General features: G+C 63.0%; 2 protein-coding genes across 5 annotated transcripts in view; one reads left to right on the forward strand and one right to left on the reverse strand.

The window, feature by feature from the left end:
• Positions 1 to 4,649: 4,649 nt before the first annotated feature.
• On the forward strand, positions 4,650 to 10,993 carry LOC116963514 (GRB2 related adaptor protein). The gene is made up of 5 exons (XM_042798931.1): positions 4,650 to 4,977; positions 6,274 to 6,371; positions 7,636 to 7,758; positions 9,073 to 9,241; positions 10,157 to 10,993. Exons 1-5 carry the CDS (start codon positions 4,900 to 4,902, stop codon positions 10,340 to 10,342), a joined length of 654 nt encoding a protein of 217 aa, XP_042654865.1. The 5' UTR covers positions 4,650 to 4,899; the 3' UTR covers positions 10,343 to 10,993.
• Positions 10,994 to 11,170: 177 nt separating this feature from the next.
• Positions 11,171 to 12,516, reverse strand: part of SLC5A10 (solute carrier family 5 member 10) — a 39,642-nt gene continuing 38,296 nt past the window's right edge. For all 4 annotated transcript variants that reach the window (XM_042798819.1, XM_042798820.1, XM_042798817.1 and 1 more), the window contains 3 exons: positions 11,971 to 12,186; positions 11,715 to 11,796; positions 11,171 to 11,446 (listed from right to left, as the gene is read on the reverse strand). In XM_042798819.1, the coding sequence (XP_042654753.1) occupies positions 11,361 to 11,446; positions 11,715 to 11,796; positions 11,971 to 12,186 (384 nt within the window). In that variant the 3' untranslated portion in view covers positions 11,171 to 11,360. The remainder of the gene's footprint in view (positions 11,447 to 11,714; positions 11,797 to 11,970; positions 12,187 to 12,516) is intronic.

Raw genomic sequence — 12,516 nt, forward strand, 5'->3', positions numbered from 1 at the left:
TGGAGGCCACCAGAGCCTCAAGGGACCTCTCACAGCCACATTGGACTGAGTGTGGCCAAACAGCTCTGGGTCTGCTGGCTGCCCCTCCTGTAGATGTTTTCCTACGGGTTCTGAGGGATGATGAGAGGTTCAGAGGGGTCTGATCCTCCCAGTGCCAGACATGCTCTGTAATAAGTTACACCGGGGTGTAAACAGTGACACAAGCTCTTCAGTGTGGGCTGGGCTTTGTGGAGAATCAGGGTTACACACAAGGACAAGTCTGACACTCAGGAGTTACCAAAGTGGCCTCTGCTCCGGGGAGAACGTGCTGACTCTGAAATCCTGTTTGTGGGTACTGACGTGGCATTTTCTAGCCCAGAATGTTGCTTCCTCTCCGTGTGGGGCCTCAGCAGGGCACCCACTTCCTCAAGAGACAGAGGATCCCCATCGCATCCCACAGCCTGGGTCGATACTGGTCCTGAGGCTCACAGGCAGCTACAGGAGACATGACACCTCTGCACCGGGCAGGCATCAGCAGTACCAGCTGCTGACTCGTGTACCTGGATTTATCCACACGCAGCCTCCCAGGCGTGAGCTTAAACCCAGGCTGAACCCCCTCAGCCACCCCCTGGGCCAACCCCACTGCCGGGGTGCTCTGCCCCATCACCTCTCTCTCCGCACCCCAGCACTGCAGGCATCCCGAGGGAATAGCCAGTTCCCAACAAGCAGCCCAGGGCTGGCATTCCCACTCTGGCCCCGCTCGCTGTGCTGGTGCAGGGCATTTATTCTGGTCTCCAAGGGCTTGCTGGAGGGCGGTGGGTGGCCTTTGTGACGGGTCACCCATTCCCCTCCTTTCTTCACCTCATCTTCCCTCCCTCTTCCTCCCCATCACCTCATCTTTCCGGCTCCATCCGCAGCCAAACACGGGCCCAGCAGCACCAGGGCTGCCTTCCCAATGTGGCAAGAGGAATTGCCCCATGCCCGGTGCACAGGCTGTGTGTGTGGGTGTGAAGAGAACCCACGGTACACTTCACCCAGCCACTCAGCTCAGCAGGCAGCTCTCTGCTGCCGGGGACAGGCAGAGCTGGGGGTGAACATGCTACGGGGTTTCTTCTCAGGAAAACTGCCTGTAGTTTCACACCACTCCCCTTTGTGGTTCGCTCAGGGCGGTGTCATGCCGTGGGTTTCTTTTTGCAGCAGTGCAAGGGGAAGCACGGTGTGTGTTGGGCTGTGCTGCATTGCCAACCTCCGGGTACGGCGTTGTATGAAGGGTTAGAACCCATCCTTCTGCCAGCTCACTGCCAGGAGCAAAGCCCCCGGGACACACTGGGGTCGGTGGTGTGAACCAGCTCACATAGTCTAGACCTGCCTCCATCCAGGCCGGGCTTGAGACACCCCCTCCTCTCCCATCCTCCCCAGACAGCACCCTGGGCCACGGCACAGCAAGAAGGCGCAGAGAGCACCGGCCGGAGAGGAGCTGGGGAGCCCAGGATCACCTCCTTAACAAAGCTCCCTGGGCCCGCAGCGGAAGGGGAAGAGGCTCCTCTCCCTCCTCTTCCTCCCTCCCACGTGGGGATTTTGCAGCCAGGTAAACACAGGATGTTGATGAAACGGGCTTGGCAGATTGGGCAACCCGGGAGGCGGCAGGAGCCCCAAGCAGCTCCCAGTATCCGACACCGTGTGGAGGGGAAGGGTGATACCAGAGCCCTCTGTACCCTCCTCTGCCTGTCCCCAGGGTCACAAAACGCCCCTGTGTGAAGGGAGAGGCAACGTGGGCTGGCTCCCCCCACCCACTGCTGAGCACCCTCAGGTGAGCCACCGCACCTCCATGGCCCTTGGCATCCCCTCCCAACCTGGGCTGATGCTCACAGCTGCAGCACTAAGCGCCTTGCTCCAGGCTGCAGGCTTTGACATCCAACCGACAGCAACCATGTGGCACCTCCTGGGTCCCTCTGAACACTGGGGACACGCAGGGTGCAGGGATGGGGGTACAGACCCCCCCAGATCCCACCCTGCTGGGCATCAGCTCAGCACTCACTGCCCACGGCAGGTACCGCAGGGCCAGGCTCTTCCCTGCTCCAGTACAGTGTGTGCTGTACAAAATATGGCTACTTGACAAGGCACAAGAGGGAAGACGGGGGAAAACAACTTGTTTTGATGTTTCTTGGATGTCTCAGGCCTGCGGTTAGTCAGCCGTTGGCTCCTGGACCGAGCCTTGCAGGGCTCTGCAGCAAAGCCTCACAGCTGGCAGCTGAGCACCATGGGGGTCCCTGGCTCCTTCTCAGGGCTCTGATGAGCACAGGATGGGGCAGATTTGGGGCTGCTCATGAGCAAGCAGAAGGGTTTTCCCAGGGAACAAAGAGCTGGAGGCCAGGAGGTGATGGGCATCTCGCAGTTTTGCAGTACCAGGATGCTTGTGGACCCTTTGAGGGGTTCCCTCAGCATGATGTCGCTCGGGTACTGACCACCACACTGGGATCTGCTCCCCTCCTGGGATCAGGGCACCCCTATCCCATCAGGATAGGTGTCCCAGAAACCTGCTGAACGCAGGGGTGTTTGGCTCCCAGCATAAAAATTGGGCTTATAGACTGCTCCGGAGTCCAGCCCAGCTCGCTCCTCAGGTGTGGGTGCTGCTGTCACCTCTGCAGTGACATGTGCTCAGCCAGGGACAGCAAGTCACGAGCCAGCAGAAAGGACCAGGTCCCTGGGCAGGGACCATGGCTGGGGCAGCAGGAAGGATCGGGGTGAGGGAAGGGGGGACGGGGAAGGGGATGTGATGTAGGAGGTAGCAGGACAGAGATGCCAAAGGGGCTGCCGGCTTCGTTAGAGCAGGAGTGGAGGGGCATGTGGCATTGTCCCCAGTGTCCCCAGTGTCCCCCTGGATACTGCTGCCATCTGCTGGCAGGACCCAATCCTGCTCTGGTCCTGAGTCAGGCCACTGCACCAAGGCCTGGGGATCCCTTTGTGACCCCGCTGTCCTGTGCCCCGCTCCCGGGCACACAGGACAGCGTGGCACCCTGCATAGCTCCGTGCCAGACCCCCCCAAAGTGTCCCCCAAGACCCCAAGCCAGGCCCCAAATCTGCTCATGGTATCCATCCAAAGAACAGCAGGTCTTCACCCCACCCTAACCTGCTCCTCGGGCTGCAGATTTCTCCCTCCCAGTGCTCAGACACCTCCACACCCCGGTCACCCACCCCCCCCACCACTGCCTTATCTGATGCCCTTTGCAAGCAGACCCCCTGCACGCCCGCCTAGCATCATCCAGTTTGTGCTGGTGGACGCAGCGACAGGATCAGGCCCCTGGCCAGCAGCAGGGTTAGAGCAGAAGCTCTGCCAGGGTTGGTTTTCTCCAGGGAGCATCCAGCTCCGCTCCTCTCCAAGGCTGCCGAGCAGCAGAGGAAGCTCTCCCCGAGACAGCCGTCTTCCCGCTGCACTCCCGTCCCCTGGGTCTTGGCCGGGCTGCGGGGATTTGCTGAGCCCTGTCCTCCTCGTCACAGTCGTGCACATACCGAGCCTCTTCCCACAGCCCCCCCCTTGCCCTCCCCGGAATTCCCAGCGTTTCCACTTCCCCTGGGACCAGCAGGTCCTGGGGCCGTGCTGGGGATAACCACTGGGGACCAGTGCCTCACCAGCTATCGGGACACCCGGGGCCACCCTGCACATGGCTTCCCATGGGCACCAAGGCTCTGGAAATGCCCTCGGTGGGGTGTTACACGGCGTTTGCTTTTCAGATGCGCTTGGGAAGCAGAGTTAAGATTTGAAGGAGGCCAATTGCCGAGCCGGTGTCCCCACAGAGGCCTTGCAAGCGCCGCGGCTCATCCATCCCCAGGCAGATGGCAATGGCATCCTTCTCGCTGGAAAATGCCCAAGTTCATGGGCAGGGATTGAGCCGCAGCTGTCCCCGCTTTAATTCCTCGCAGCAAAGCGAAATCAGCGTCTGGCAGATTTTCTGTGAGCTCCATGCCCCGGCCCACGCACACGACGGGAAGGCTGCACGGCGTTGGGGACCTTCCCATTGGGAACGATGCCCTGTGTGCGAGCCCTGTGGACTCAGTGCCTGACGCCCACGAGAGCCACAGGAAGTTGTTTTAGTCTAAAAGGGATTTTTTTTTTTCTTTTTTTTTTTTTTTTTTCTTTAGACCTGAAAAAGCAAGCTGGAAAAAATCAACCCCCCAAAGGACTAAAATCCAGAAAGCCAGTAACAACTGCGCTGAAACCTCACTGTTCAGAGCTGGGACCTGGCATGTGGTTTTGAGTCTGATTTCCAAAGAAACCATGTGCGTGCCTCCACCCTGCCTCTCTGCGCCTCTGCCCATCCCACCCTCTGTGATTTTTCTTTTTCTGCCGAAGCAACCATTCCCACCAAGCCACCTTTCAAAGGCCCTGCCGGCAGCTCAGCCCCTACAAGACATCAGTGACTCCCCCCATCAGCACTACCAGCCTGCTAGCCGTGCTCTCCAGGCACGCTTCGCCCACGTCCCCAACCTGCATGTCCAGCCCATCGTCACCCTTTTACCTTCCGAAACCCCGTGGTCGCCCGACACCCACCGCAGAGGTGCCGCCGAGTGGTGCCGCCGGCTGACGCGCCCGGGTCCTTTTGCAGGTGGGACCCCTGGCATCCGGGTGGGCTGGCACAGCCCTCCCTCCCTCCCTCCCTCCCTCCCTCCCTCCCTTCCAGCACATCTGGGCAGCTGTGCCCCCCAGCAGCATCTCGCGTGGTGCTCACCGTTTCGCCCCAGCAGCGCGCTGACATCAGCGTGGCTTCCTGCCCGCCGGCACTGCCGCGCCGTGCGCTCGGCCCGTACCCCACACAGCCCCACGCTGTGGGGCAGCCAGCCCTGGGCAGCCCCCCCCCGTGCCCCTGGCACGGCGAACCCCCGGCACCCCTCGAAACCCACCCCCCTGGGACAGCCAGCACCATGGAGTCGGTGGCTCTGTACAGCTTCCAGGCAACGGAAAAGGACGAGCTGCCTTTTCACAAAGGGGACACCCTGAAGGTACGAGGGCAGGGAAGTCACTGGTCATGAGGGGGGGGTCACTAGCCATGGGGGGAGGGGAACCAGCCATGAGAGGGGGGTCACCAGCCATGAGGTAGGGTCAGATGTTTTGGGGGACCGAGTGGGTACACGACACGGGGTGACACCTGTGCTTTCACTGCAAGAGGCTCTGTCGCCTCTTTGGACCTTTCGGTGGGGTATAAGGAGCCCGTCCCTGAGGGTTTTGGGGTGCGGAGCAGCGTCCCCAGCAGCGGTGGGCACCCCTTGTCTGTGCCATCAGCCACATCTCCAGAGAAGTTCCCAACTGGGATGAGGCATGTGGCCTCCCTCGCCACTGGTGCCACCAGCCGTGCTCTGCGGCAGCCCCCCCAGGGCTGGAACACGTTTCCCCTGCCCCATGGAGGCATTGGCGGGGTGGGGGGGGGGGGGTCACAGGGACCTGGCAGCAGGCAGCATGTGCCCAAACCCCCACCCAGGCGGTGGCATCAGGACGGGCTCTCAAATGGCATGCTGGCATCCCAAAAAGCTTTGGGGGGGGGGGGGTGTGGGGGGGTGGTGTCTCAAAACATCCCCAGAGGACTTCAGCCCTGCGATGGGGGTGAGGGCACACACACGCTGCCTGGCCACTCGCCCTTCTCTTGCAGGGACGATGCTGCAATGCCGGCAGCTGCCCCCCGGACCCCCGGCACCCAGCAGCCCCCCATGGGGTGCAGCCATCCCCGGGGGAGGGCGAGGGCATGGCCCGGCTGTCACCCAGAGCCCCAAACCCGCCGTGCCTGTCCCTGCCAACCCGGCGTGTTTTTCCCCGTGGCCCCGGCGGGGTTTCGGATCCTGTTTGCACAGCTGTGACGGCCCCCCCGGGGCCCCTGCGTGGGAGGCTGGAAAATGGTGTCGTACGGAAGCGGGTGTCAGCACCCCTGCTCACGCCGGGGTGCTTCCTCCCACAGAGCACCCAGCTACCACCGCCCCAGGGGGGGACACAAGGGGGGTAACTCCAGGGACAGATTTTTACCCTCTCCCCGGGCCGGGGATTTGGGGAAATGCCAAGCATCCCCCCAGCTGCCAGCTCCCGTGGTGAGCCAGACAGATGTGAGACAAGAAGAGCTGGGGGGGGAGCAGCCAGCTCTGTAGAGGTGCCCCCAAGCCCCCCTGAACCATGTCGCCTTTGTCAGAGCCCCCTTTTCTCCAGGTTTTGGGGCAGGGGGGGATGTGGGGTCTGGGGCAGCAGTGTGTATCCTACTCGACCCCTCTCCCAGGTGGCCAGGCTGACACCTCCCTACTCCTCTCCCACCTTAGATCCTCAACATGGAAGATGACCAGAACTGGTACAAGGCTGAGCTGTATGGCTGCGAGGGCTTCGTCCCCAAAAACTACATCAAGGTGAAACCGCACCCGTAAGTACCACCCCACCATGTGGGGAAGGCGGGGGGGGGGGGGCTTGAAGCCCCACTCTGGTAGCACCCACCAGCGCCAGGACATCCTCTCCCACAACCCAGGCAGTGATCTCAGCGCTGCAGCCCGATGCCCAAAGGTCTGCCCCGAGCCAGGGTAGTCCCACACATGGGGAAACTGAGTCCCAGAGCGATGGGGTCTGCCTGCCAGGTCAGTCTGCTATTGCCACCACAGCCAGAGGGGACAGGAGGCAGCAGCTTGCCCATGTACCCCCCACACACAAAAATTCAACCCTCGCACCGGGCTGCCCGCTAAATAAATGATAATTGGGGAACAACAAAGCGTTATGGGATTACAACTGCATTAGACACAATCCTATTACTGTGTTATTAAAGCCCACTGTAATCCATCCCTGTTTTAACCTGTGTTTCATGTATCATGATCCCCCGGTAAATCACATTTAAATGACATAGCAAAACCTGCTCGGGACTGCGGGTGGGGAGCAGGAACACGGGGTAGCCCGGGGCAGATCCTGTTGCCTCTCTGGCTTCGGCTGACAAGCCGGGACGGGCGAGACGCAGCCTCTTCCATGCAGCACCTCGAGGGCTCACACTGGGAGATGCTCTGCTCTGCAGTCCATGGCTGATGGTTCACGGGGCAATTTTCTCAGGTAGCAGAGGGTGTCCGTGGCCTGGGGCTCCCAAAGCCACGGACTCAGCCTTGGCAGGGGCGGGAGATGGGGATTCTGCCCTTCCACCTTGTTTCAGCAGCCACCGGCGACGCGGGCAGGAAGGGTTTTAACCCGGCACGGAAGGTTTTCTGCTCTGCAAACCTTCCCTCGTAATACCTGTCAGGGCTGTTTCCACGGAGGGCCACGGGACGTGGGGGGAGCGGGGAGGACAGGCGGCAAAGCGGGGGACGAGGCGCGTGGTGTAGTGAGTCGGGTGACAGGATGCGGTCGCAGCTGTCGGCGATGCTGCACTAACCCTGCATGGATGAGGCAGCACTTGGGGACACATCGGCACCCCTCCAGCACCCTGCGGGCCCCCCCGCCTGCCCCGCAAAAGCGCCGTCAGAAATCAGGGAGCGGGGGGGGAGAAGAGAAGGGGAAAAACCTCTGCTGGGGCGGAGGGGTCCCAGCCCTGTGAGGAGTCCAACGGGGATGCCACTCCGGTGAGCGCTCGGGGTGCCTCTGTCATATGGGGTGGGGATGTGGCGCTGGGGTGTCCCCGGGGTGTCGAGGGGTGCTCACAGGGCCCCTCGCAGGTGGTACGCGGGCAGGATCTCCCGGCACCTGGCAGAGGAGCAGCTCCTCAGACGCAAGCACCTGGGAGCTTTCCTGATCCGCGACAGCGAGAGCGCCCCGGGGGAGTTCTCCATCTCCGTCAAGTAAGTGACCGCGGGATGTGGACAGGCACAGGGCGAGATGGGCGGGGATCCCCCTCAGCCCCTCTTTTTTGGGGACCAAAAGCGTCAAGCCACCCTCGTGCGTGCTCCCCGCTGCGGTGCTGGGGAAGGGGTCAGCACCCTGCCCTGCCCAGGACACCTCCAAGGGGCCGGGGGCTGTGGAGCTGTAGCCCCGCAGCGTGCAGACGCAGCTTCGCTCAGGGCCTTCTTCTCCTTCCTCCCCCTCAGCAGCCTCACGCTCCACCTCCATCCCTGCTGCTTCCTGCTCCTTGCCTGCACCCCTGGGCTGCATCGCTGCCTCGCCCCGGGGTCCCTTGCCGGGGTACCCCTAAATACAGCCGTGCGAGTAACGATGGGGCTGGGGGCCAAGCCGTGAGGGCAGCCTGGAGGAATGAGTTGCCCAGAGCAATCCCCGGGGACGAAGGGACGCAGCATCCCAGTGCCCCGGGGATGATGATTTTTGGCATCGGCAGGCTGGGCTGTGCAAAGGCAGCGCGCCAACGGGCAGAGCCTGCCCCCGGGGCCTCTCACCCCATCGCTGCCCCTTCCCTGCCCGGGGCCAGGGTAGCAGGAGCCAGCCCCAGGCCAGCCAGGCACTTTCTCACGCTGCTAATCTCTAATTAAGCATTTAAGGAGGTTCTTGCCCATAATGAAAGGGAACGGTGTTCTGCTGTGCGTCACCAGCGTGGCCGGGTCCCTGCCCCTGCCCGGGGGCCTGGCAGCGGCGGGTCCCTGCACTGGCCCCGTGGCAGCGTGGGCACCCCAACCTGCCACCCCCAGGAACACAGCGAGGGGGTGCCAGCATGTGGGGCTGGTGAAGGAAATCCCAGCCTGCCCCGTCCTCCTGCAGCTTAGGGATCCCCAGGGGCGCGGGGGATTTGGGAGCCCGATCCCAGCCTTTGCAGCCTCCTGCCGGTATGCGCCGAGCTGAGACCTGCAGCTCTCACCACACTTCCCTCACATGTGGCTGCTGTTTGCTCCCTGGACAAAGCCACCAGCCCTACACGTGGCCAGCACGCTGCCAGCCCCGAGCCCACCGGCATCCCGCTGCGCGGGGGGCCGGGCACCGAGCTTCAGCTGCATGTGGGATGAGTTGTGGCAGGTCTCAGCTGTGGGGCCCTGTTGCTATCATGCTGGGGACCCCTCTCCCCAGGAATGAGCCCAGTGCCACCATCACCCCAAGCCATGGCAGGATGGGTGTAATGGGACCTACTGGGCTTTGCCCATGATGCTGGGAGGGTGTCTGGGTGCCGCCAGCATCTTGGGGCTGGGGTAACGTCCGTCCTCCTTCTGCAGCTACGGGCAGCACGTCCAGCACTTCAAGGTACTCAGGGAGAGGAACGGCAAATATTTCCTCTGGGAGGAAAAGTTCAACTCCCTCAACGAGCTGGTGGATTTCTACAGGACAACCACCATCGCCAAAAAGCAGCAGATCTTCCTCTGGGATGAGGACCAGACCCAGGAGGTACCTTCAGGGAATGGGGCGTGGGGTGCTGGCGTGGCTAGCAATGGGGCCAGGCTGGGAGCCCATGTCTGATCCCTTTTGGGATCCCCCATTGCTCCCCCGGTACCAGGGCTGCCACTGCCCTGCTGTGGTCCATGGGGAAACTGAGGCACGGGACGGACCCCTGGGTCAGCAGCACCACCATGGCCTTGCTTTGCACTGGGCTGTGCCCGAGACAGGCAGCGCTGCAGGGAAGACGGCAGGGTGGAGAAAAGCCCCTGGCACAGTTTGGCAGGGCAGGGCAGCTCACCCCGGGGCCCACGCCACCCTCCCTTGGGCCAGAGGTGATGCCCAGGGCGGGTGACAGAGCCCGATCAGCTCGAGACGGAGCTCAGCCAGCTCCAGGCGAGCTCCAGCAGAGCCAAGCCCTGGGGTGGTGAGTTGAGGCAGCAAAACTGGGCCCTGGGAGCTGGGCTGGGGGAGGCTCCCGCACCCAGAGGGACCCGTGAAGGACCTGGGAAGAGGCGTGCCAGCTGCCTCCGAGGGGTAGGGGTCCCCTGGGTACCTATCTCAGCTCTCCCAGGCAGCAGGAACAGAGAGCACTGTGCTTTGGGGTGCTCCCCTGCACCCCAGGGTGCTCCCCTGCACCCCAGCCTCTCCCCTACCCCCAGGCTCTGCCATGTACCCAGGGCTGTCCCCAGCCCTCTGGCTCTTCCCATGGCAGGATTTCCCCCGCTCCCATCCCTCATCCTTGAAGTGGGCACCTCAGGTGCCCCCACACTCTTTATGCTCTGCCCCCCCCTCCCCAAGTTAATCATCACCACGTGTTGGCACAGCATCCCCATCACGCTGGGGACTCGGGCAGTGCAGCCTGGTGCAGGGGGTGGGGGCTGGCAAACCCCACCCCACCAACCCCTACCCTCAACTTTCCCCCAGGTGAGGAGACCCAAATTCGTGCAAGCCCAGTTTGACTTCTCGGCCCACGATGGCTCCCAGCTGCCCTTCCTCCGCGGGGACATCATCGAGGTCCTGGACTGCCCCGATCCCAACTGGTGGCAGGGGAAGATCTACGGGCGCGTGGGGCTCTTCCCCCGCAATTACGTCCACCCCATCCGCAAGTGAAGCTGCCGCCGGCAGCGCGGGCCCTGCTGCCCCCCGCTCACCGGAGCTGCTTTGTGCCTGCACGCGGACTGCACGTCCCTTCGTCCCCACGGACGGTGCCCGTCCCCACGCCGGGGCTGCCGACGCCCACGGTCCCGGTGGGCTATGCTGGAGGTAAAAGCAGGGTTGGTAGCCATCCCCAGCCGGGGGCTGCCCGGCTTCGGCACCCCAAAACATCAGCCACAGCTCTCTCCCTGCTCCCCTGACCCAGGAGATCTCGGCCACCCCCCAGGCCAGGCATCGCCTCTCGCTGCGGGCTGGCGGCGGTGCTCCCCGGGGAGGGAGCACAGAGCATTCAACCAGGGCCAGAAAAAACTTTTCTAGAGCCACAACCCGGCAGGGTGACAGCAACAGAGGGGACAAGCACGTGTACCCCAAACCTTCACTCCTTTCCAGAGCCTGTAAGCAAAGCCCCAGCTCCAAGGAGGGCTGCGGGTGGCCAGGAGGCCACCAGGCTCGGAAACTCCACGGAGGGGATGCCAGGGCTCAGGGCTCCAGGGAATGCTTGTCTGGTGGGATTCAGTCCGATGGGTGCTATTCTTAGCTGCAAATTGTGGCTTTTACTTTTTTTTTTTTTTTTTTTTTATTTAGAGCTAGTAAAACATGTTTGGGTGACACCCTTGAGTACGGCTGCTCTTTTTCCACTACCGCCACAGTGGTCCTGTGGCCTCCTTCACGCTCCTGCCGCTTCCCCGTGGCTTTGCTTCCCCTGCAGCCCCCCATTCACCCACCCCGATACCTCTCCCCAGACCCCTCTTGGGGACTCACTGCCCCCACAAACATCCCCCTCAAAAGCACCTCACAGCCCCCTGGCATGCACTCAGGAACCACGGTGCTGAGAACGCCCCGCTCATTGCACCAGTGGATTTAAATAGCTCATGTTCCAGACGTGACAAGTAAAAACTAACACCCACATCGTCCTTTCTCCCCCTCCCCACTCCCAGCATCTTTCCCCCCCTTCCCGAGGACTGGCAGGCCTCTAGGCAAAATAGGCATAGCAGAAAATATTGATGCACATGAGGACAATGGCGTTGATGCCACAGACGCGGGCCCAGAAGGGGGGCTCTGTGGCATCCTTGAGGGCCACGGCCAGGGGTCCCTCGGTCTTTGGTGGCTGATGGCTGCCCCGGGTGGCTGAGCAGGAACCTGTCACAGAAAGATGGTGAATGTGGGGGACAGAGGTGTGGGGACAGGCCACCTCCTGGCAGGTGGCACAGCCTCGGGGAAACTGAGGCACGGGGCATCCATGCCGTCCTGCTGCCTGTTACAGGCAGGGAGCGGGGGGCACAGAAGACACCACCCCCTGCCAGACACCCCCCAGGGACGCACTCACCGTCGGGGGGTCCCTGGGATGTGCTGTCCACGGAGGGGTGGGGGGGCTCCCGTGAGAGGGTCCACCAGGTGAGATCCTTTAGCTAGAAACCAGAGTGAGATTTGGTGAGAAAACACACCCCTCCCATGCTCCACGGAGACCCCCCCAGCCCAGCTCAGGGTGCACCCGGGGGACACTGATGTCTCCAGCCAAGGAGCTCCGGTGGGTGGACGCAGCCTTGGGGGCCAAGGTGGGGGGTCCCGGGTGCCCAGCTCACCCTGGCTGGAGGCGGTGGGGGGGTCAGCAGGCTGCCCCCCACCGCGACGATGCCCGTGGCAGCGCCCAGCAGCACGGCGAAGTGCAGGTAGTGGATGTCAGCGAGCAGCCAGGGCCGCCGGTCGGGGACCCCACAGCGGGGTGTGGGGTGAGCCAGCTCCAGCCCCATCCTGGCCAGCCCCAGCGCCAGCCCCGCCATCAGGCCCCAGAAAGCTCCCTGCAAAGCAAAAATCCAGGGGGGGTGGGGGGGGGACAGTCACCCCATGGCAGGGACAAACCCCCCCGGGGAGCTGCATCCTCCAGCCAGCCCTGGGAGAGGGTCGAGCAGCCCCTGGGGTGGGACAACACCCCGCACCCTGGCTGGTTGAGCCCTGGCCCAAACCTGCACCCCCTCGGCAGGGGACGTCCCCTGCCAGCCCCATCGGCCGTGCCACACTTGGTGGCCATGCATGGCGGCACCTGCCTCCTCCTCCTCCTCTTCACACCAGCCGCCCACCAGCTCCCTGGGGAAACACCAGCGTGGCTCGGTTCCTCTCCCCAGCCCCTC

Source organism: Tyto alba, unplaced genomic scaffold (assembly GCF_018691265.1).
Source record: "Tyto alba isolate M040663 unplaced genomic scaffold, T.alba_DEE_v4.0 Super-Scaffold_28, whole genome shotgun sequence".
NCBI classification, from domain to species: Eukaryota; Metazoa; Chordata; class Aves; order Strigiformes; family Tytonidae; genus Tyto; species Tyto alba.